This window comes from Electrona antarctica (genome assembly GCF_951216825.1).
Source record: "Electrona antarctica genome assembly, chromosome: 1".
Lineage (NCBI taxonomy): Eukaryota > Metazoa > Chordata > Actinopteri > Myctophiformes > Myctophidae > Electrona > Electrona antarctica.
In genome coordinates, this window is record NC_136806.1 from 42976403 (window position 1) to 42998288 (window position 21886).

A 21886-nucleotide genomic window follows, 5' to 3' on the forward strand; every position below is an offset into this window, starting at 1 on the left:
CTACAGAAAGCTGGGACAGAACAGTTCAGATGTATATTTAAAATGCATCTTTGAATGCCTGACAGTTTGGTGTGTCCATCTGTGTCCACCTGGCAAGAAGTGTGACCTGGTCAAAGGTTCTAACCTCACTCTGGACAGCCAGGCAACTCTGTCTGTCTGTCTGTCTGTCTGTCTGTCTGTCTGTCTGTCTGTCTGTCTGTCTGTCTGTCTGTCTGTCTGTCTGTCTGTCTGTCTGTCTGTCTCTGTGGTTGACCAACACCCCTATGGAGCAGACGGCTTGGCCTTGTGTACATCGTCTGGTCAGCCAAGCGAGGAGTGAGATGCATGGAAAATCTTGTACTCTTTCAGGGATGACAGAGGTTTTCCTTTTGTGTGAAAACGTTTATTCAAAGCCGAGCAGTCGACACTAGGGTGTCACTATGATAATGCAGATGGAGTGGAAAAAATGTGTTTTGTTTCACGTTGAGTTACTAAACTACCATGCTTACTGTAATTTTTTCAGATTTGCTCCTGTAGAAATCATTAATGAACTGAATCTTGTAGGAAATTAAGTTACAGACAGAAGAACATAAAGTAGTGAATAACATATTACCTCTACACCTTTGTTGTGTGTGTGCCGTGTGTGCGTGCGTGCAACTAGTTTACATATCTGTGATTGACTGTGTAGTTTGTCTTCAAATATGTCTTCACTAGGTGACCCCTAGTGATATAGACATTCAAAAATGAATTGTGTTCCATAATTTATATGAAAATAGATACTGTTCCCAGTATATGACAATTTAATATTGCCTTTTTGTCAAGTATTGATAATGTTTTAATTTAAACATACCGGTAACTGTTAAACTAATTAAGTAAGTACATTACTTTGGAAGTCATGCTTTAACTTTATAATATAAAGTAAAAGTGGCAAAACAAATAAATAAAAGTTGTATTACTTCCTTGGCCAGATTCTTCTGGTTAAAGACGTCTGTTTTGAAATGTAATAGTCAAGAAAAAGATCATAAAGGATTGACTGTCTCTATAAACAAACCTTTCTTGGTGGTGGACAGATACACAGGGTGACATGGTACAGGGACAATATACAATATATAACTATAGTTCCTTGCTGTCATTACAGTAATCATCTTTAGTTACAGTTATTCACAAACCGACAGCGGAGGCAACCATGCAAGGCACCAACCCGCTCATCAGAAGCAATTACATGTTCAGTGTCAAGGACACCTCCACAAAAAGCCAGCAGGAGCCTGGGATTGAACCGGGGACCTTTCAGTTCCCCGACAGCCGCCCTACCTCCTGAGCCCCTGCTGCCCCAAAGTTTAGATTTGACAGTAAACAGTCCGTTGCAGAATGTCAGCATACACACTGTACTGACACATATGACCCAGGATGTCACCTGTACTTTACTGAATATCTCTGTACAGTATACTTGCTGTAGTTAAGCTATAGTCTGTACATACTCACCCACACAGCTGCTGTTTCTGCCAGCATCCGACGGTACACGTTCCCAGCATGCTTTGCCAGGGGTCGGGGCTCCTAAGCTTTGCACCATAAAACAAATCAGCACGGCCACGAGCGTGGCAACCAACATAATCCTGTGCTCCGGTGAGATGCACCACCAGGCGTGTCACTTCTTCTCAGGCATTCCCACAGTCGGAACCAGCACACACAAATCCCCCGAAACCCTGTGACACTCGCTGATGGACCAATGATGACATCCTTGTCCAAGCTTCGGCCAGCAGAGAGAGACAGAGAGAGAGCAAGAGTGGGCAAGAGAGAGGCAGAGAGAGAGAGAGATTGAAGGCCGATTTTACATCACTGACTTTGAGATAGGCGCAAAAACAAAACAAAAAAAGGGAAAAAGGAGAAGATGCCAGTGAGCGAGGACAGTTGTTGATGTCTGGGCACTCAGAACAGGTTGTCTGGATCCCACTGGATCTTCACTGCGGCCCCCGTGCAGCTTGGCTGTTTTGGAAGCAAAGTATGAAATTCCTGACACCCGTGTGGTGAATTTGACACATCCCAGATCAGCTTTAGTAGAAGGACTGGTCTCTCTGAGTGGCTGTAGTCAGTCTGAGATAGAATGTGGAATATGCACCTAATGAGGCTGGCTAGAGAGAATAACAGTGAAAGTCACCCTCACCCCACCCCCTGATCTCTGTCCTTTGTGTGTGTGTGTGTGTGTGTGTGTGTGTGTGTGTGTGTGTGTGTGTGTGTGTGTGTGTGTGTGTGTGTGTGTGTGTGTGTGTGTGTGTGTGTGTGTGTGTGTGTGTGTGTGTGTGTGTGTGTGTGTGTGTGTGTGTGTGTGTGTGTGTCTTATTGGACGCATATATGGCATCTTCTTTGGGTCTCACAGAATTCTGTTGATTTGTGGTATCCCTAGCTAGCTAAACAGAACATTTACAAACACACATCGAAAGACCACACACACACACACACACACACACACACACACACACAACACAGCGTGTTGAGTTATGTAGTGCTCACCGGCTTGACTCCTTGTATTTGAAGCCCAATAAAGGCCAAGCCAGGGATCATGGTATAGTTATGGATTCAGATCAAAAGTTGAATAGCCAAATCAAGTTAATAATAATCTTGTTATTATGAGTTCTTGTGATTTATGTATTTTACACTTAAGTCTACTTTCATGTTTGTTGTTTTGGTCAGACAACAAATTTGCATTGCATTTTGGGTCAACTCTACTAACTATTCAAGGTTGTACGTTATTGTTAAATATTGTGTACAGTACAGGTACATACATACATACTGTGAGTAAAGCTTATTTTGTCGGCCTGGGCTATGGCTCAGTGGTCCAGGCACCTTGGCTGGTAATCCAGTCTGGCAGTGTGCCGCGGGTTCGACTCCCGATCCCGACGGCCTTTACTGCATGTCTTCCCCCCCATCTCTCTCCCCATTTCCTGTCAGCCTACTGTCTGTCCCTCCATAAAAGATATAAAATGAAGGCGAAAGCCACAAAAAAAAAACATTAAAAAAAAAAAAAAAGCTTATTTTGTTTGTCTTTTGTTTGCCTATATGGTATATAATTGGGTCAACTATGTGGTATACAAATAATGGTGATTAACTAGAACTAAGAAAACGCTATACATGATACCAATTCTAAATGATATCATAGTGTTGAGTATCGAGACCAGTTAGGACCAGTCTAATACATATACACAGATTTAAAATTTCACATTTCGATATTATTTCACACATAGAACAAATAGGATCAAAGGCTTGTGATTATGGCAACAATGAATGTCCAATGCATTTTATTAAAAAAAATTATAATAATAATTGTACCATATTAATTATACTTTATTTCCAAATTGACATGCTTTTGAATGCCTTTTCTTTCTTCTGAATGCACCTTTTTATACCTAATAGAAAGCATCTTTAAGATGAATTGCTTTGTGATTGAAATGTGCTATGCAAATCAAATTGCCTTGCCTTGAAGTTGAACTGTCTGTCTGTCTGTCTGCATCTCTGCCTGCACGTCAGTCTGTCTGTGTCGTGTGTCAGCCTGTCTATCTGTCTGAGTCATTAGCAGAGAACTGGGAAGGAGCGGCGGACCTGGTTATCTAATATCATGTTTTTCCTTTTTTTCCCCTTCTTTTTTTACTGCTGAGAACGGCTTCATTCACAGCGTCCATGACTGTCGTATTGTCAGCAGCAACGTCAGTCAGTTAACCACCTCATAGAGGAGTTACACAGACTGGCTGAGAAAGTTGTCCTGTCTCCAGGCTATAATGCTCTCCGCTAACAGCAGGGCATTGACCTTTTCCCAAGGTTTCACCCCCGACAGACAACAATGACCATCCTGGAGTCTGTAAATAGCGGTACGGTGACTTGGTGTGGTCCAATGATAATGACTCTCCATGAGAGTCAGCGAGTCTAGATGACGTTGTCTAGGAAACTGAGTGTAGATGTTGGAGCTGTATGAATGTGACGTTATACTTCACATTTGTTTAGTTTCTTTCCCTTCTTAACATTTTGCAACGTACGATGTATATCAGAGGATGTAGTAGCAACTCCAAAGTCTTTGAAACTTCCATCCTCTGTGTCTGTGTGTGTGTGTGTGTGTGTGTGTGTGTGTGTGTGTGTGTGTGTGTGTGTGTGTGTGTGTGTGTGTGTGTGTGTGTGTGTGTGTGTGTGTGTGTGTGTGTGTGTGTGTGTGTGTGTGTGTGTGTGTGTGTGTGTGTGTGTGGCAGGCACAAGTAAAGCAACCAAATATTCAGTTGTATACATGTGTCATATCGAAAGCTTACATCAGTGTAACTTCACAGCTATCTTTTCTTTGGTGTGTCAGGTTGCATTGTTTAGGAGACGTTCTTGAACTTCTGGGAGAAGTTCACAGATTCATATGTTAAACTATTAATTGTTTGATTAGCATAAATATAACCTTACATTTATTTATTAGTTATTTTGGGGCAGCCTTAGTTGATTTGTGTTTTCTCTGATTTAGATGTGGTAGCACAGCACGGGTATAATTCATGAATTATAATTAAAGTTCAAATTCATCAAATATTCAGTTTATTAAAAATAAATTCACAACATTGTTCATGTACAAATACATTTAGTCAGAAAGACTGGAAATATATATTAGAAAAAACATGTCTGTTTTTATAGAATAAGGCAACAATTAGCTTGAAGCAACCATGAGATAAAGATCAGTGATGTCGGACATGTTTGTAGCCAGAGTAGAAGACCTTGCACTGATCTGGAATCAGTACAAGTCGATCAGTGAAGCACACACATATGGATATAAAAGCATGGATGGGTCATAACATGTGTGTGTCATACTTCCTTGTTCACAGCCACCTATTTTGCTCGGGGATTGATAATGCTTGTTGTTATGGATACCATAACCCAGTTCAAACATTCTTTACTAGTGTACACCCGCTACAATACCCTTTCAGCCGAGTATGACCTTCAACAGCACAATTCCTGATACTGATGAATTGTTGGTGCTTCTGCTTTCGCACTCATTTATTTTATTTCATAAAAAATAAAATGTTTCGCTTTAATATTCAAAAGTCACTAAGGCCAGGTAAGAAAAGTATGCAGTGAGCTAGCGGGCAACTTGTTTTTATTGGCGGGTGGCTGACTTATTGGCAATTGGTTGTATTGAAAATATATGGCATATGAAATATTAATCAGTTTAATTTAGTTAGATTTAACTGATTTCATGAATTTGAGATAAATAGTTAACCAGTAAGATGCCTGAGGGCGAGAAGCGACCTCGCCCTGAGGGCGAGGTCGCTTCGTGCACGCATCCGCCTCATTGGCGGCAGACTGCTGTCTGTCTCCCTTTTATGCCCATATATGGAGTTCTTTATCAGGCATCCCCAAATATGGAGTCTATGCAGATGTCAGAACATAATTGTGATGTCAGAACAGGCCAGCTACATATATGGAGATCTAGGTGTGATCAATTGGCTAATTTGGGCCCTGTCCAGAGCCTCTAGAGCGGTGCCCATTGTGCTCTAGCCTACTTGGAACGATGCAAGTTGGAAATGCAGATGTCAGAATGATGTCGGAACAGGACAGCTCCATAAGAGATCAGGTCCAGAGCCCATACAGAGGCCTTTTGTGTCAGTTCTAGACAACCATGGGTCCGACCGACTCGACACTGGGCACTGCACTCCCTGTGGTGGTGTGGAACGCGCATGTCGAATTCTCAAGTTACGTGGATTTCAGACGATGACCACGCCCCACTGTGCATGAATGTCTTGTGTTTACCACACCAGTCGGTTTGACTTCTGACTGTTGATCAAAGCACAGAACCAGCTCAGTTCAGCAAGTGTGATGCCTCTGCAATGGCTACACTAAAATCTTTTTTAGTTTTTTTTCGTCACCATCGTCTTCAACTGTGGCCCAAGGTTCAATAAAACGTTTGGCATTTAATGTAATAATAAGTCTTTCTTTAAAAGGTTTTGTTGAAGATTGAGCAAAGTCCAACAATAGTGTGGTTCTATGATGCCAACCATGTCAACATATTGAAGAATGTAAGGCTCCATAGGTACATAAAAATAAGTCATTGTATTGACTGAGTTTTATCAAACCAACAAACCCCATCTCCACAAGTGTACGCAACAATTTTTACAGGCTACCTTTGATCAGTGAATTATTAACATGTTCGTTAATAACTCAGCAATGTCACGTAAAAAGGCTTGTTAAAGGCTTAAAGTGGGTCTGCTAGATGGCTGTCGTCCCCTGATGTCAACAGAGAAACTCAGACCTGGAGCTGTCACTCTTATAGGTCTCATGGGAGTCAATACTGGACCTGGAGCATAGCAACAATCGATCTGACTCTGACTGAGTCGGTCTCCTGGGCCACATCTGAGGTGGGGTGGGGTGAGAGTTCGAGTTCATTGCCCTTTGTTTCATTGTAATGGTCTCAAACGTGACATAGCTGTCGTTCTGCAACTCCTCTGGGTCCGGAGGTGAGCTGCTGCTCTGGCTGTACAGACCCAGGATCTTATAGAGCAGTAGGGCGATAAGAGGTAGCACCACGATGCAGGCTGCAGTGCCCATTATCAGTAGGAGCCCATTCTGATCTTCCACCTGTATGATTTCCAACGTGTAGAAGTCCACACAGGGGTCTTTACCCACAGTGTTTTTTGCCACCAAACACACAGAGTACCGTAGTCCAGATACCAGTCCTTCCAGTAACACCTTGCCGGTGCCGGCGGTGGTCTCTACTGTGTCTTTGATGTCCTCCTCACCGTATGGCGAGTACACGACTGTCAGTGGGGAGTCACTAGGCATCCCATCGATTGTCCAGAGCAGCACAGCGCTGTCCGATGTCTCCTCCACGATGCTCATATCTCTGAGCGACTTTGAAGCGTCTATCTTCTGGCTCTTTTCGTCCGCAGCCAGTTTTCTTACATTTTCTCCTTGCTGGACCTGGGAAGGTCTAACGGGACCTTTCTGTTGATTACTGCCATCACTGGGTTTCTTCTTGGGGGGCGGGGCGGGTGTGGTGGGTGGGGCGGGTGGTGGGGGTGGGGGTGGTGGTGGGGCGGGCTGTGTGGTGGTGGTTGGGGGAAGGGTGGTGCTGGTGGTTGGGGGAAGAGGGGTTGTGGTCAAAGAGGGTGAGATGGAGACGTCCGACGAGGTGATGATTGTTGCGGTCGGGCCTGTTGGGCCGGCCGATGCGGTCCCGCTGCTGGCAGTTGTCGGGATGATGATGGTGGTACTCTCTATGCCGGCAATCTCAACCGTGATGGTGGCAATGGCTTTGCCAGCAAAATTCTTGGCTGTGCAGCTGTAGTTTCCAGCATCTGTAGCCATAACCCCATTTATGCTCATGATGGACCATTGCACACCTTCCGATGGAGATTCTTGCACTGTTAAATGACACAAAAACATGGAAGTCAAATAACGGCAAGCATTATCAAATGCCTCAATTCCTGACCTGTTCTCTAAAGGATTGAACAGGGTAAACTGGGCTATTAAGGACATTTTAATGTATAATATTTCCTACACATCAGTCATGGCAGTACTTGAAAACGGCTGACATGCCAATATCTGGTGGTAAAAGCTTGACAGGCTTAGCAATGGGCTAATTGTTTTAGTTGAGACGACCCCCCCCCAAACCGGAGGCACCGCAGAGGATTCAAACCCGTAGTCTCCGCAGTGATAGGCAGGAACTTTACTCCTGCACAATGTGAGCGCCTCAGTATTGGAGTACTTAACTGACGAGGTAGATACAAAATATTTCTGGACACTGTAATTTTGAATAAAATGCCTTTTCGGTAACACTTTATATTAAGGTCGTCTTTACAATGCATTATAGCGCATTTATAATGTGCTTATAAGGCATTATAACACTCGTTATAAATGTTTATAATCATGTATAACAACTTATAACCACCACCTTTATAACATATTATAATGCATTCTTATGCTCAGTGGAACAGCACATTATAACTATTATAACTTAGGTGGTTATAAAGGCACATAGAGAAGTGCTGTAATGTCTGTGTCATAATGCATTATAACCATTGTGTTTATTAATTGGAATAATGTCTTATAAACATCAATAATATGCTATAGCAGGACTTTGAGACCTTTAAGTAAAGTGGCAACATTCTTTAATGGTTATTAGCAGTTGTATAATTTTATAATACCCTATTGCATGACTTTGTGACCTTTAAGTAAAGTGAAAGAACTTTGTATAATATGCTATAGCATATTATTGATGTTTATAAGACATTATTCCATTTAATAAACACATTGGTTATAATGCATTATCACACAGACATTACAGCACTTCTATATGTGCCTTTATAACCACCTAAGTTATAATAGTTATAATGTGCTGTTCACTGAGCATAATAATGCATTATGACCAGCACTTATAATATGTTATAAACATGGTTATAACTTGTTATACATGATTACAAAAATGTATAACAAGTGTTATAATGCCTTATAAGCACATTATAATGCATTATAAATTAGCTTATAATGCATTATAAAGGCGACCTTAATATAAAGTGTTACCGCATTTTCTATGCAAATCAAAAAGCAATAACATTCAGTCAAATCAGAAATTATTTTAAGACATTGAGGTGTCTGCCATTGTTTATGCTTTTCAAAATATATACATTAGTTAGTTTATACGTGAGTATATCCTCTGAGAGTATGCTGTCAGTGTGTACTAGTGTATTACTTGTGTTGTCGACAAGAGCGCCATTTGTTGTGGTCCAGACAAGGTTGGGGTTTGGTAAACCCGTGGCATCACAGCGCAACAGGACGTTACTGCCCATGGTAGACGTGATCTTTTTGGCAGAGACCATGATTGTTGGTTTGACACACTGGTCCAGTTCAACACGTTGGAAAAGGACACCAGACAGATTTTCTGGTTCCACACAGATCAGGACCCGGTCCATGAGAATCACAGGTGTGTCCGTCATCTTGGCAGTCTCGATCAACTTAGAGAGGCGGCAGACACACTGCCAGGGGTTGTCCTGCATACCTGATGATGAGAGATATGATATAAAGTATATGGTTTGGTAGGATTACTTTGAAATCAGTTGCCTACCACTATTTGTCTTTCCAGGTGAAGTGGCTATCTATTCAGTTCAATTCAAAGGGACTTTATTGGCCCATGCAGGAAACATGTTTATATTGCCAAAGTAAAGAAATGTACGTACAATTTCAGATATAGACCTAATAAATAATGAATAAATAAATGTGTAAACAGAGCTATGTAAACAGAGCTGTGTCATACGGTAATAATTGCAATCCCACAAATTATGATTTTGCTGTTTAAAAAATACATGTAAACACAGTATACATATAAGTAAAGATAACGTAAGGCTTAAATAGGTTTTAAATTAGAACAAACCACAACTACAGTATGGGCCTGGATTGAGAAAGGGTCCCAGGCTGTCCTGCTGAGCTCTTATGTGGAGGATGAAAATTGCCATATTTTAAAGACACTCAAAAAATCAAGCTTCCTTGACAAAGTAACTACCGTATAATATATCTCTAGTCTCTACATGGGCATGTTTCAACCTACAACACCAAATAACACAGGAATGTGACTATTTACCCTGCCATTTGTTGACTGACATTCATGCTCTGATAAGTATTTGTACATACAACGGAAGTCCTGCCCTAAAGACAGGCAATGTATTGAGCTGTCCCTGAGCAAGACCGTTAACTGCTCAAGTCTGACCACTTGGACAGCAATTAGCTGGGTGACGCTGAAAACTGAATAGTATTATTGGGTCTTTTTCTTTTTGTTACCTCATTGACTTCAACCACTCCTGTACACACTGTGTGCACATGAAAGCACGTGTAGGAAAACCAATTAACCAGATTAGCATGTTCTTAACGGCGGCCAAACACTAAAGCTGGCCTTCGTCCACTATGTGGTATTAAGTCCCTCCTTCCATCAGCTCCCTCCCATGTTGCCATACACTTTTATATGGTTATAATGCACTACAGCAGTCTTCATACAACACACTGAACTCGCTTGCAGTATGCATCCGTTTAGATTCCGCTTAGAAGTGCTTATGATGATCAGAGAAATACCGCAATTGCTTCCCCTGGGTTCAGTTAATTGGTGAATGTAACCTTTATAGGCCTACTAGAACAATATATTTATATATTTTTTAGTTACGAGTTAGATACTTATATTTAGTTAGATTTAAAAAGTTATCAAAGACAACAGGTGTTTTTGCTACAGTGTAATCTGTTTCTCCTTCAAGTAGTACTGCCAGTGCTTTTTCAGTAGGGATTAGCTCACTTGGTGTTAAAGACCCTCTTAACATTATCCCTCTCTCCTGTTTGCAACAGAGCTAAAGAGGCCACACTTTCATCTCCATTGGCATGTTGTGTATCTCTCATGCAGCAGCAAGGGCTTGAAATGTATCATTCTCGGTAGACTTTATTCAAATCACTTACTAAATAAAAATAAAAGAGTCCTGGCATTTGGAGGTGGCTTTGTGAATTTATGATACCGGTATTTAGTTATACATGATAGTGTGAGGATCGGCTACATTTAACCACTTATACCCGATATACTTTGTTGACCCGGGGTCCCCTCAGCTAGGGGTCCGTACTTGCTACCCTTTTTGCCAAGAATAGGCAGTCTTATCTGCAGTTCTTTCACGGAATGTTCACCTATTATAACATGCCCAGAAAAGGGACTCTAGGGTTCATGTAGTTAAATTGAGCCGCAAATCATCGATTTTGGTGATTGTGTGCATGAAACAGTACGCAGTTAGAGACGAGTACTTTTATAAATCCCATGGTTCACATGACTTAACATCTGCCCTAGACCGGGTTGTAATAGTGGTCGACATGGCCAGAGATGCTTTTAGTTTAACCTATGCCTTAAGGGGTTGGTTCAGATTTTTGGACTTAAAGCTGTAGGAAATACTTTTTATCACCGGAACACCTATTGAAGAAATATCACTAATATTTGAAGTTACATCATGACAAGGTATCATGACAATAATATTGTTATTCTTGTTATTCCTGAAGAAGAAGAAGATCCAACCGGATTGAAACGTTGAAGCAATAAACCAGTGGAGCCGAGTATTATTTACCAGAGTTGCCGACTCAACTTTTTCTTCGTCAACTACACAACCCAAACCTTTACCAAAGTGTCATTATGCATTAAAGAGCTATAAGTTGCATGGCTCCAGCTTCAGTAGGGAAACTAACCCCTCATTCTAACAGAATTATGTTAGAACCCAGTTATCAGATCACTGTTCTATAGATACATTATACATAGCCTGCCCTACAGTATATCCTGCTCAGATATAATCCAAAATGTTATGTCTGTTGTCTTCCTCTCCTGACAAAGAAAGCTACAGTAATTGCAACGATGTACATTAAGTATAAGTGTGCCGTCTGGTGTCTGCTTCAAATAACTTGTCCTACCCGACACCAGGGTCAAGTACCATGCTCCAACCACTGCAGATGTTCTAGTTATTAAGCACATGAACCCTAGCATCCCTTCCCAAATAGGCTCTGTGCATGATGGTGGCATACACATTTCCTGTTCCGGTTCGTTTGAATTGCTCTGCAGAAAATGTGTATGTTTGGAAACACAAATCTCTGCTGTCGCACATAAACCAGCTATGTTTAATGTCTATATGTCTATATATATATATGTTTATAGCTATTATTTAATAATAATAATAATATATACCGGTATATTTTTAAAACATGTTTTTAGAACACAATACTGCCTCATCAAAGTTGGTACGGTGACTTTATACATTCTCAGATACTTGAATGTGTCCTTACAGTATATTATCATCGCTTTACCCAAATCCAGCTCATATCAAGTGGAGTTAGGACGTTTTTGACCATTAATGTGGAGATAGGATTTATTTCCGTCTGATTTCGTTATTCTAATCAATTAAGGAAAAAACAGCTATCTTCAAAGCTTATGTGGTTTTACAGACAGTTTTAGGAGTTCGAGTTAGGAGATTTAGTCGCTTTTTAATACTTTTCATTGGTTCAATATTGGTAAAACCCACACAGAGATGTAAAGGGTGTTCAATAGCACAGAAAAAAGAAAAAACGATATGAAGGTGTCATATTGTGTATGAAATGGTCTATATAAATAAACTTGACTGATATGTGGGTCTGTTTCAATTCGGCTACCAAGCCAACGCAGGTATAGGAAAATGAACTTGGTTGGAACAGAAAATGACTTTGCCAACTTCTAGAACCCCCTGGAGTACAGTTATGCACAGACCCTATTGTGGGCATGTTGTAACAGGTGAACATTTGGCAAAAGTAGCCGATCTACAAGTTCACAACACGTGAGCTTGTAGATTGGCTATTTTTGGCAAAGAGATGTGGTGTAGAGACCTCTGCAACTCTACACAAAATTGAGTCGTAATTTCGCCGTGTACAAGATGTGATTTTTGAGTGGTGCAACCACTCCCTTGCTATGTGTGTTGGTGGGTGGGTGGGTGGCTGGGTGCGTCTGAGCACGAAAACAGCATGGTTGTTAATCACCACCTGTGTGCAACCTAACACACACACAAACAAACACACACGCACATTTTAACTGTATATATGGTGATTTCACACACACACACACACACACACACACACACACACACACACACGGAGTTGCACCACTCACTTCACACGGGTGTGATTTTCCATGTTTCCTGCACAAAATATGTCTGGAATATTTCCCACTGAACTGGATTATTATAATATAATATGTTATTAAAGGCAGCCAATTATTTTATGATTATTATTATAACACACAAGTGCAGACAAGCACATCAGATATGTATTCAAAGTGTGACATTTAATTAGCATAATGTTGTTACTGCTCCCAATAGACCAGAGCAGTGGTAATACATCATCCTCCCTGAAGTCGCTACCTAGATTTATGATGCACTTCTAATTAACAGCCCATAGATTTCACATGTAGGAACATAGTTTCTACATGCATCCAAGACATGTATTTGTGATGGACGAGTGGAACACAAATGTATCCCCCTTGTAGTGAGACAGGCAGTAGAAGCGCTAAGAGGGAGCCCCGGAAACAACGGATCCAGGATGAACTAAATCCCGGTCCTGGAAAGATGAAACGCAGGTCCAAAGCCAAGAAGAACTTTACCCCCCCGATTATTGCTTACCTAGCACAATTTTCTGTGAGGTATTGGAGGTGACAGGCATTCCATTGTAGGGAGGCCAGAGATCCAAAAGTTCAGTGGGCAGGGTCTGCAGTCTATTGCTGGATAGATCCAAGTATGTGAGTTTGGAGAGGTGCTGGATGGCGTCCGTGGGGATGTTGTGCAGCCGGTTGTTGTGGAGGTCCAGCGTCTTCAGTCGAGGCATCTCCTTCAGTGACTCCCAGGGGAAGTAGGAGATACTGTTCCCGTCCAGACGCAGTTCATGAAGGACCTTGAGGTTGTAGAAGCTTCCGGGGTCCACGTAGCTGATGGAGTTGTAGGTGAGCCACAGGTAGCGCAGCTCCGTCAGGTAGTAGAAGGCTGTGGCCGGGACGCGCCGCACGGCCGTCCTCTCCACGCGGAGTTTGATGGCGTCCACCGGAATGTTGACGGGAATGAGGGAAGTGTCCGGGTCGTTGCAGAGCACCGTCCTGAGAGGAAGCAAAATGTGTACATGTTTCTTGGGTTAATCACTTAAACCCTCTAATAATTTGACTTGGGTGACTCTGTACTTTTTTTCCCCCCTCTACACAATCTCTTTGCGGAAAATAGACACCGACAATCTACAATCTAACAATGTGTCGCATGACTTGCATTGCAACGTGCCTTGAGCTTTATAGTTCTGCTACTTTCGTTCCCCCAGAATAGGGATGCTACTGTAGGTTTAAAGTGGTAGGGTATAGTGGTGCCAGGTTACGAGTTTATTCTCCTAGAATTCTCTTACAGAAGAGCTTTCTATGATCGCTACCAATTGACCAGTCCCTGATAATATTGCTATGGGCCTGGCACTGATTCAGTACTGCAGTTGGTAAATCTGTTCCAGTTCCAGTACAGTTTATTTGATATTATATTGGACAGTGCAACAACTGTCCCAGAATTAGCTTTAGAATTACATTTGGGGTTAAATCTGTAGTCCCTGTACAGTAAGGAGGTACACTGTAGTAGTATGTATAGTTGATAGTAGTCATGTAATGATTTAATTTTAAAAATATATATATTGTGATGCAAAGCATAGCCCCAAAAAAGAAGACAATACAGGATCTAAGAAAATGGTGTAAATAATGTTCAGTCATTTGCTACTGTATTGAAAAAGGGATAAGAGAAAATACAGAATTGTAAAAATAAATAAGAAATGAATAAGAGAGAAATAATTATAAAGAAATCGGTCATTTGGTATTTTGCTGGTTGGTTAAAGTATGCTTAAAGCTAACATGATGTTCTGCCACAGTGAAATGCTCAGGGGTTCTCCGCCAAGCTTGTGTACATTTCCTGGCAGGGAATCAATCCACTCACCCCCAGGAGTAAAGATCTAATTACCGCTATGGAAAGACCTAATTACAGACCATACGTCTGTGTTGGCAGCTTGTCTGCTGTTGGATTAAAAAAGGAATGAGTATTTATGCACGGTGGCATTTCAGGATGATGCGTCATCTACTAGAAAAATGACACAATTGAGTTTTGGTGCGCAGTGGGATGTTTAGGGAGATAGAAGCAGATCTATATTAATAACTGAGTCCATACATAAAGACACTATATGGAAAGGTACTATGAGGAGTAACCAGGGTTAGATTTTGGAGATAAGATGGGAGTTCTTGGCACTGTCTTGTTAAAGGAACACTGTTGGTGATTTGTTTGTAAACAAGCATGCAGTGAGTCTCCTGTGTTGGCTTGAAGCTGTGGTGTCCAGTTTTAGGAGAACGTTCATTATCACAAACCCTGATGGGAATGTTGAGTAATAAGTAAAGTCTTACGTTGAGTGGTATTGCACTTTAAAGCATTATATAACATTGATCATAAGGAGTCCTCATAGTAGCTAGTTATGATTAAGCATGTTCCACCAACACTAATGCTGTGGGCCCATATTTTCACTCAAATGTTGTGGTAGGCGATATTCTTGATCTTGCCCTCTTGGCTGTACTGTACGTGAACCCAAACCACACCAGGCCACTCATGACCTCTGGGATGAGCTTTTGCTGCTATATCTCTGATTTTGAACCTGCCCTGCATGTTGACCATACAAACAGTCCAGCAAATAATAATTAAAAAAACTATGGTACAATATTAACGTTAATATTGACTTGAATGTGTATTTACACTAGTTATTTAAGTGTATAGAATATACAAAAAAAACAATTATAATTTATCTCAAACCCTCACCCTAAACCTAACCTCCCACGGGGCAGCACACCTAAACCTAACCTTAACCCATGTCTAACCAATGACTAGTCTAAACTAAGTATGCACCCCTGATTATTTCTTTCTTTCTATCTCTCGCGCACGCACGCACACACGCACGCACGCACGCACGCACGCACGCACGCACGCACACACACAATTAATTTAATAATGTCCCACTATAAATGCCGTTCAGCTATATGGGCTTTTAAGGACAAAAGAACAATGTTGCCAAATAGATAAAGAGTTTAAGAAATTGTACATTTGTCAGTGTAAATACCTTAGTGCTGCTCCGTCTATGCGTCCGTAGAAGCTACACGTACATCGGGCCGGACAAGAGGAGTGGACCATGCCGACTAGCCAGTAGAGCAGCACGGAGACATAGAGGACACGGAGACGCATGGTTCCACCGAATGAGGACAGGTCAGGAGCCGTCCGGATGATAACACATCACCACAAACACCCAGATGAAGGAAAAAAAGGAAAAATAAAAACTAAATAAGACCAAAAATAATAATTGTTAGATAGCAACGGGACACCTGCTGAAGATCTCCTTGCAGGTGACCTCTGGGTGTGATGTGTCGCGGGGGGAGGGGGTGGGGAGGATTAGCAGAGGATTTCTCTCGCTTGGTTGACTGGGTCACTCACCCCGGAGGTGGGGCTGAATCGCTCCCTTGGGCATGGCGCTAATCGTCTAGTTAGCACCTGATATGAAGCTATAGGAGAGGATTCCCCTCATGTGACATAGCCACACCCCTGGAAAACACGTGGTTGTCAACTCCATTCTCTCTCTCTCTCTCTCTCTCTCTCTCTCTCTCTCTCTCTCTTTCCTCACTCCCTCCCCCTCTCTTATATTAACCTGGAATGATCTGTACGAGGCCTGCAGAGCATGCATGTTCCGTCGCAGGAAAGTAACGTCACATTGTCTTATACTGTACGTCCATACTCACACCCTCTTTAACGTGACTGCACCCACTCTTCTTCTTGACCGTCTTCTCAGCTCTCTTCACCATATCTCCTGCACAGCAATGCTTATATCACCTTCTGTGATTTGGCTTCGACCCTAACACTCTTGCGTTTACCGGTTGCAAACATTATGTTTAGTGGTTGCTTGTAAAATTGGTGAATTTGGGATTCAAACTTATTCTATGTTGCATTCTAAACACACAGAAGTCAGGATGGAACGATGGAAGTTGGGTTTGTGACGTCCTCCACAGACCTGTGGACAGACGGATACATACACTTGTGGTTTTTGAGGGCCCTCCAATATTCACCTATAGTGTAGATTCTTGTCCTATAACATTAAATGCTATTGACAATGAATGGAGAATTTACGTCATATGTGTCTGAGGAAATCGGCTAATATGTGTTAACACAAACATTAAATGCCGTTGACAATGAATGGAGAATTTACGTCAATTTACAATTTAGGCATTTATAGCAGACGCTCTTAATCCAGAGCGATTTACATTAAGCAAGAACAAAAACATGGCGATACATCATATACACTGTACATAAAGACTAGTTATCATGAAACATATGGAAGTTACGATCATAACAGTGGAATATATCTATATAATGAAACTGCATATATACTATATAGTGCTATGTCTACATAAAATGCTATGTAAGTTACATAAGTTGAGCCTTTGCATTCGCCTGTAAGGTTGTTGGGCTAGGGCGAGTGCTACAGCAAGTGCTATGGGCCAAGATGGAGTCTGAAGAGGTGGGTTTTCAGACTGCGGCGGGAAGATTGGGAGTGAGTCTGCAGTGATTACTGATTGTAATGGGAAGTGCATTCCACAGTTTTGGAGCCAGAAGGGAGAAGAGTTTCAGACGTGTGGAGCGTTGTCCCGGCGTTTTTAGTGAAGGTACATCCAGCTTCCCTGCGTTGGCTGATCTGAGTGCGCGGGAGGGTTTGTAGGGTTCGATCAGACGTGCAAGATGGGGGTGCCATGCCTTTGGTTGCTTTGAATGCCAGCATCAGAGTTTTGTATTCTGTGCGGGCAGCGACCGGGAGCCAATGGAGGGAGCAGAGAAGCGGGGAGACATGTGAGAATTTTGGCTGGTTAAAGACCAAGAAAGCTGCGGCATTTTGGATGAATTGGAGAGGCTTAAGTGCGCATGCCGGTAGGCCAGTAAGAAGGGAGTTACAATAGTCAAGTTTTGACATGACTGATGTCTGGATAAGGAGCTGGGCTGACTCCTGGGTGAGGAAGGGTCTAATTCGTTGAATGTTATAGAGTGTAAACCTACAGGATCAAGTGACAGCTGTAATGTGTGCTTTGAACAAGAGCTGACTGCATGTCCAGGACAACACCAAGGTTTTTTGCCGTTGGGGCTGAGGTTGCTGAGGTTACCAAGGCGTTGTCTATGGAAATAGTTAGCTCCCGCATGGGGCAGGACTTAGCTGGGAAGAAGAGAAGCTCAGTCTTGTCTGGGTTCAGCTTGAGGTGGTTAGAAGACATCCACTGTGAGATGTCAGCCAGGCATGCAGCGATGCGCTCTTCCACCTGAGTAGCAGAGGGGGGGGGGGGGGGGGGGGGGGGGTAGAAACAGTTGCGTGTCATAGGCATAGCAGTGATAGGATAGATTGTGAGCAGTGATGATAGTGCCAAAGATTTAGTGTACAGGCAGAAAAGGAGGGTACCAAGTACAGATCCCTGTGCGACCCCAGTTTGGAGGGTTCAGGGGGATGATTGCAAACCTTTCCAAGAAACCTGGTAGGTCCGGTCGGTGAGGTAGGACCAGCAAATCCGTATTTTTGTGCTAACACAAACATTAAATGCCATTGACAATAAATGGAGAATTTACATCATATGAAAACGAGCAAATCGGCTATTTTCCACCTACACGTCTTGGCATGAAGCTCGATTTGCATGATGCCAAGATGTACAGACGGACGGACAGACAGAAAGGCAGACAGACGGACAACAGACACAGGTTTCCTTAGATGTCACTTAGATGGACAGCTCTAAATGCCTTAAATGTTAATTTGTTGCAGAGGGCTGTGTTGTGGTTGCGTGAGGCCCTTCTGTCTGGCACTATGGTGTAAGTTGTAACATGGGGTGTGTGTGATTTATAACGTGACAGGGAGTACTAGAGGGGTGGAGTGGACAGGGGCCGACTACCTACAGTGTCTGAGAGCCATACAACAATGAATAATTCCTGAATAATTCCTCCCACCCCCTCCACCTAGAGATAATGGGGTACTGGAGCAAACGCGGGAACGACAGATTCTCCCTCCCGACTCGCAGGTGTGAAAGACTTGGGAAGTCCTTTGTGCCTGTTGCGCTGAAAGGTTACAACGAGACACACAACGGCCGCTTGGCTAGGACAATCAAAACATAACCTGGATTTATTTAAAAATAAATCATGACTCTGACCTCTTAAGACATTTCTGAGTGTATCTTGTGCTGTTTTTTTCACGTCCCACGCTTTCTTGCACTGACCACCAACACTTTTTTTGTTTGGCTTTGCACTGTTGACTATTTTTGTCTTGTTTTTCTTATGATGAGACGTAGTAACACACTTTATTATGACGCACTGATCGACTGTATATATGTTTTTGTTTATCCTTGTTTGCCCTGTTTATTACTTTTATTATTATTATTGTTTCTTTATGCACCTTGCTTTTCCTTCTGCCTTGTTTCTTCTGTATACTACAGTACTTTTTTGTATCCGTCTTATCCTTACTTGTATGTTGTAACCTTAACTGTGCCGCCTCTCTCACACACACACACACACACACACACACACACACACACACACACACACACACACACACACACACACACACACACACACACACACACACACACACTATTGTATAATAAAGATTATAGTATAGGTAGTAACGACCAAGCAATCTGATTAAAAATAGGCTAGAATTAGGCTCTCTACCCGTGCTCAAACGAGCCTTACAGCAGCACACCTAGCCGTCATCAAAATAGATGAAAATATAAAAATGAGTTGTGCTGATCGGTTTCTTGGCAGAGCAGCTAGCCGGTTAAGTGGCTAGGCTAGCAGTTTGCATGGGAAGCTTGCAGACGTAGCAGCAAATATTTATCGAATATCTTAATTACAATGAGATTGAGTTAATACTAATAGTAGTTAAGTTTAGTTTCTCTATATGCATACTTTGCGTAGTAAACAGGGACTCTACGTCTGACCCCTGCATGTGTTTCTAGGATAAGAGAGATAAGTAACAATGACACAAGAAATGCTTATAAATGTAGTTGCAAGAGCAAAACTTTTTCCTTGTGCCTTTGTTCACATCAAATTTAAGAAAAAATAGTACTGAAGAATTTGTAAGAAGAGACCAATTATCCTCAAATTCCATTATTGTCTCCACCAGGCCGAAGGCATGGGGAGAGAGTATGTTTTGCACGTGTGTCCGTCCGTCTGTCTGTGAACAGCTAATCTCCGGCACCGTTAACCCGGTCGATGCCAAATTTTGCACACACACTCCCTGGATGCCAAATTTCCAGAACGGAACAAATTGTTACACACTATCTCTATAGTTATGTGTTCAAGATGGATCTGTCCGATATTTCATGTTCCATCCTAATTGGCTAACATTGGCTTTCAAAGTTTGCAGGATTGGCCCTTTTGAAACCAAAAGCCTCAAATCATGAACGCAGCGTGCAATTTACGTGAAATCTTTCACAGACCTTCCTACTAGGCTGAGGAATATATCCCACCCTTTTCCCATTGGCCTGTTATAGCACCTCCCAAACACATTTGGGAACAAAAGGCCAATCCAAATCAATGGTGTAAGAACAAAATATGGCACCCTTTTCACATTGGCTTATTATAGCGCCACCAGGAGGCCACAACCTGACCTGGCCTGGTAGAGACCTGTGCCCAGAGGGGCACTTTTTCTAGTTTTATGTATATTTTTCTCTGATTTTTTTTTGCATATGGGCGCTGACTCTTGAGTGCATCTATCTCAAACCATGCCCATCTATCTTCATGTCAATACTCTATGACGTGACACATGTTTTCTTGTCTGCAAACATATACTGTATATTCATTAGCCATTTTCAAACTGGCATTCCTATTTTGGGCATGTCATTATATACAAGCATTTTCAATGTTAGATTTATTTGATTACATTTTTCAAAAAATTAAGTTTGTAGACCGGCATTTTGTTTTTAAAATAGGGCTTATTATTTGTAAGTGGGCCACTCTATTTTTGTCTCCACCAGGCCGAAGGCATGGGGAGAGAGTATGTTTTGCACTCCGTCCGTGTGTGTGTGTGTGTGTGTGTGTGTGTGTGTGTGTGTGTGTGTGTCCGTCCTTCCGTCCGTCTGTTACCAGCTAATCTCCGGCACCGTTAACCCGGTCGATGCCAAACTTTGCACACACACTCCCTGGATGCCAACGATGAACCTTTGCCCCACATTTTCCAGAACGGCCTGTTATAGCGCCACCATGAGGCAGCTTTTCACATTTTTTACCTAAAACTGCACCGATCTGCGTGAAACGTTGCATGCACACTCCCTAGAGGCCAAGGACAAACCTTTGACCTGCATTTTCCGCATCTGCCTTTTATAGCGCCACCAAGAGGCCGACTTTTGTCGTTTGTCGTTACACAGTATCTCTATGGTCATGTGCTTAAGTTGGATCTGTCCGATATTTCATATTCCATCCTAATTGGCTATAATTGGCTTTCACAGTTTGCAAGATTGCCCCGTTTTGAACAAAAGCCTCAAATCATGAATGCAGCATGCAATTTACGTGAAATCTTTCACACATTGTCTTACTAGGCTGAGGAATATATCCCACCCTTTTCACATTGGCCTGTTATAGCGCCACCAACAGGTTGATTTTTGCAAAACACATTTTTGGAACAAAATGCCTCAAATCATCCAATTGCCATCAAAGGCGTATGAAGAAATGGCACCCTTTTCACATTGGCCTATTATAGCGCCACCAGGAGGCCACAACCTGACCTGCCCTGGTGGAGACCTGTGCCCCGAGGGGCACTTTTTCTAGTTCCCTCTGATTTGAATGCATCTCTGTTACAAAATCAATGATCAGTTCCTTAGTTCCTTAAAACATAGTCAGTGAGAATTCCCATATTCTGATTCTGAAAGTTGGAGAAAGGACACCAATGCAGTGTTTCCAGAAAGTTTAACCACATATATGTCCTTCTGAAAGCTCCTGCACTTGTCAGTGTACATGATAAAGAATATTGGTGAAAGGATGCACCCTTGTGGTGAGCCTGTGGATATACAGACTAGGGGCTTAAATATGGAAAGTGGGGACATAAACAAAACAACAATGAACAACAATGCATGAACTATACACTACATCTCATCTCATACAGTATATAAAAAAAAACATTCAATTAAAAGAAAAGTCTTATTTTGTCCTATATAGACATGTATGACACATACAGAATAAATGATAAGAAAACACATTTTATTGGAGTTTTATTATAATAATACCTCAACTACTAATAATACCTCCAACTATTAATAGTAACAATTCGTAAACTACTAATAGAAACAAGAGCTTCACAATAGAACAAA

General features: G+C 42.0%; 1 protein-coding gene across 1 annotated transcript; it reads right to left on the minus strand.

Moving 5' to 3' along the window:
* Window positions 1-5718: 5718 nt before the first annotated feature.
* lrit3a (info leucine-rich repeat, immunoglobulin-like and transmembrane domains 3a) lies at window positions 5719-16029 on the minus strand (the record flags this gene model as incomplete). Its single annotated transcript, XM_079497132.1, has 6 exons — window positions 5719-6903; window positions 7111-7352; window positions 8681-8986; window positions 13137-13603; window positions 15628-15703; window positions 15996-16029. The coding sequence occupies 6 exons, from the start codon at window positions 16027-16029 to the stop codon at window positions 6223-6225; spliced, it is 1806 nt and encodes a 601-aa protein (XP_079353258.1). The 3' UTR covers window positions 5719-6222.
* Window positions 16030-21886: the final 5857 nt, after the last annotated feature.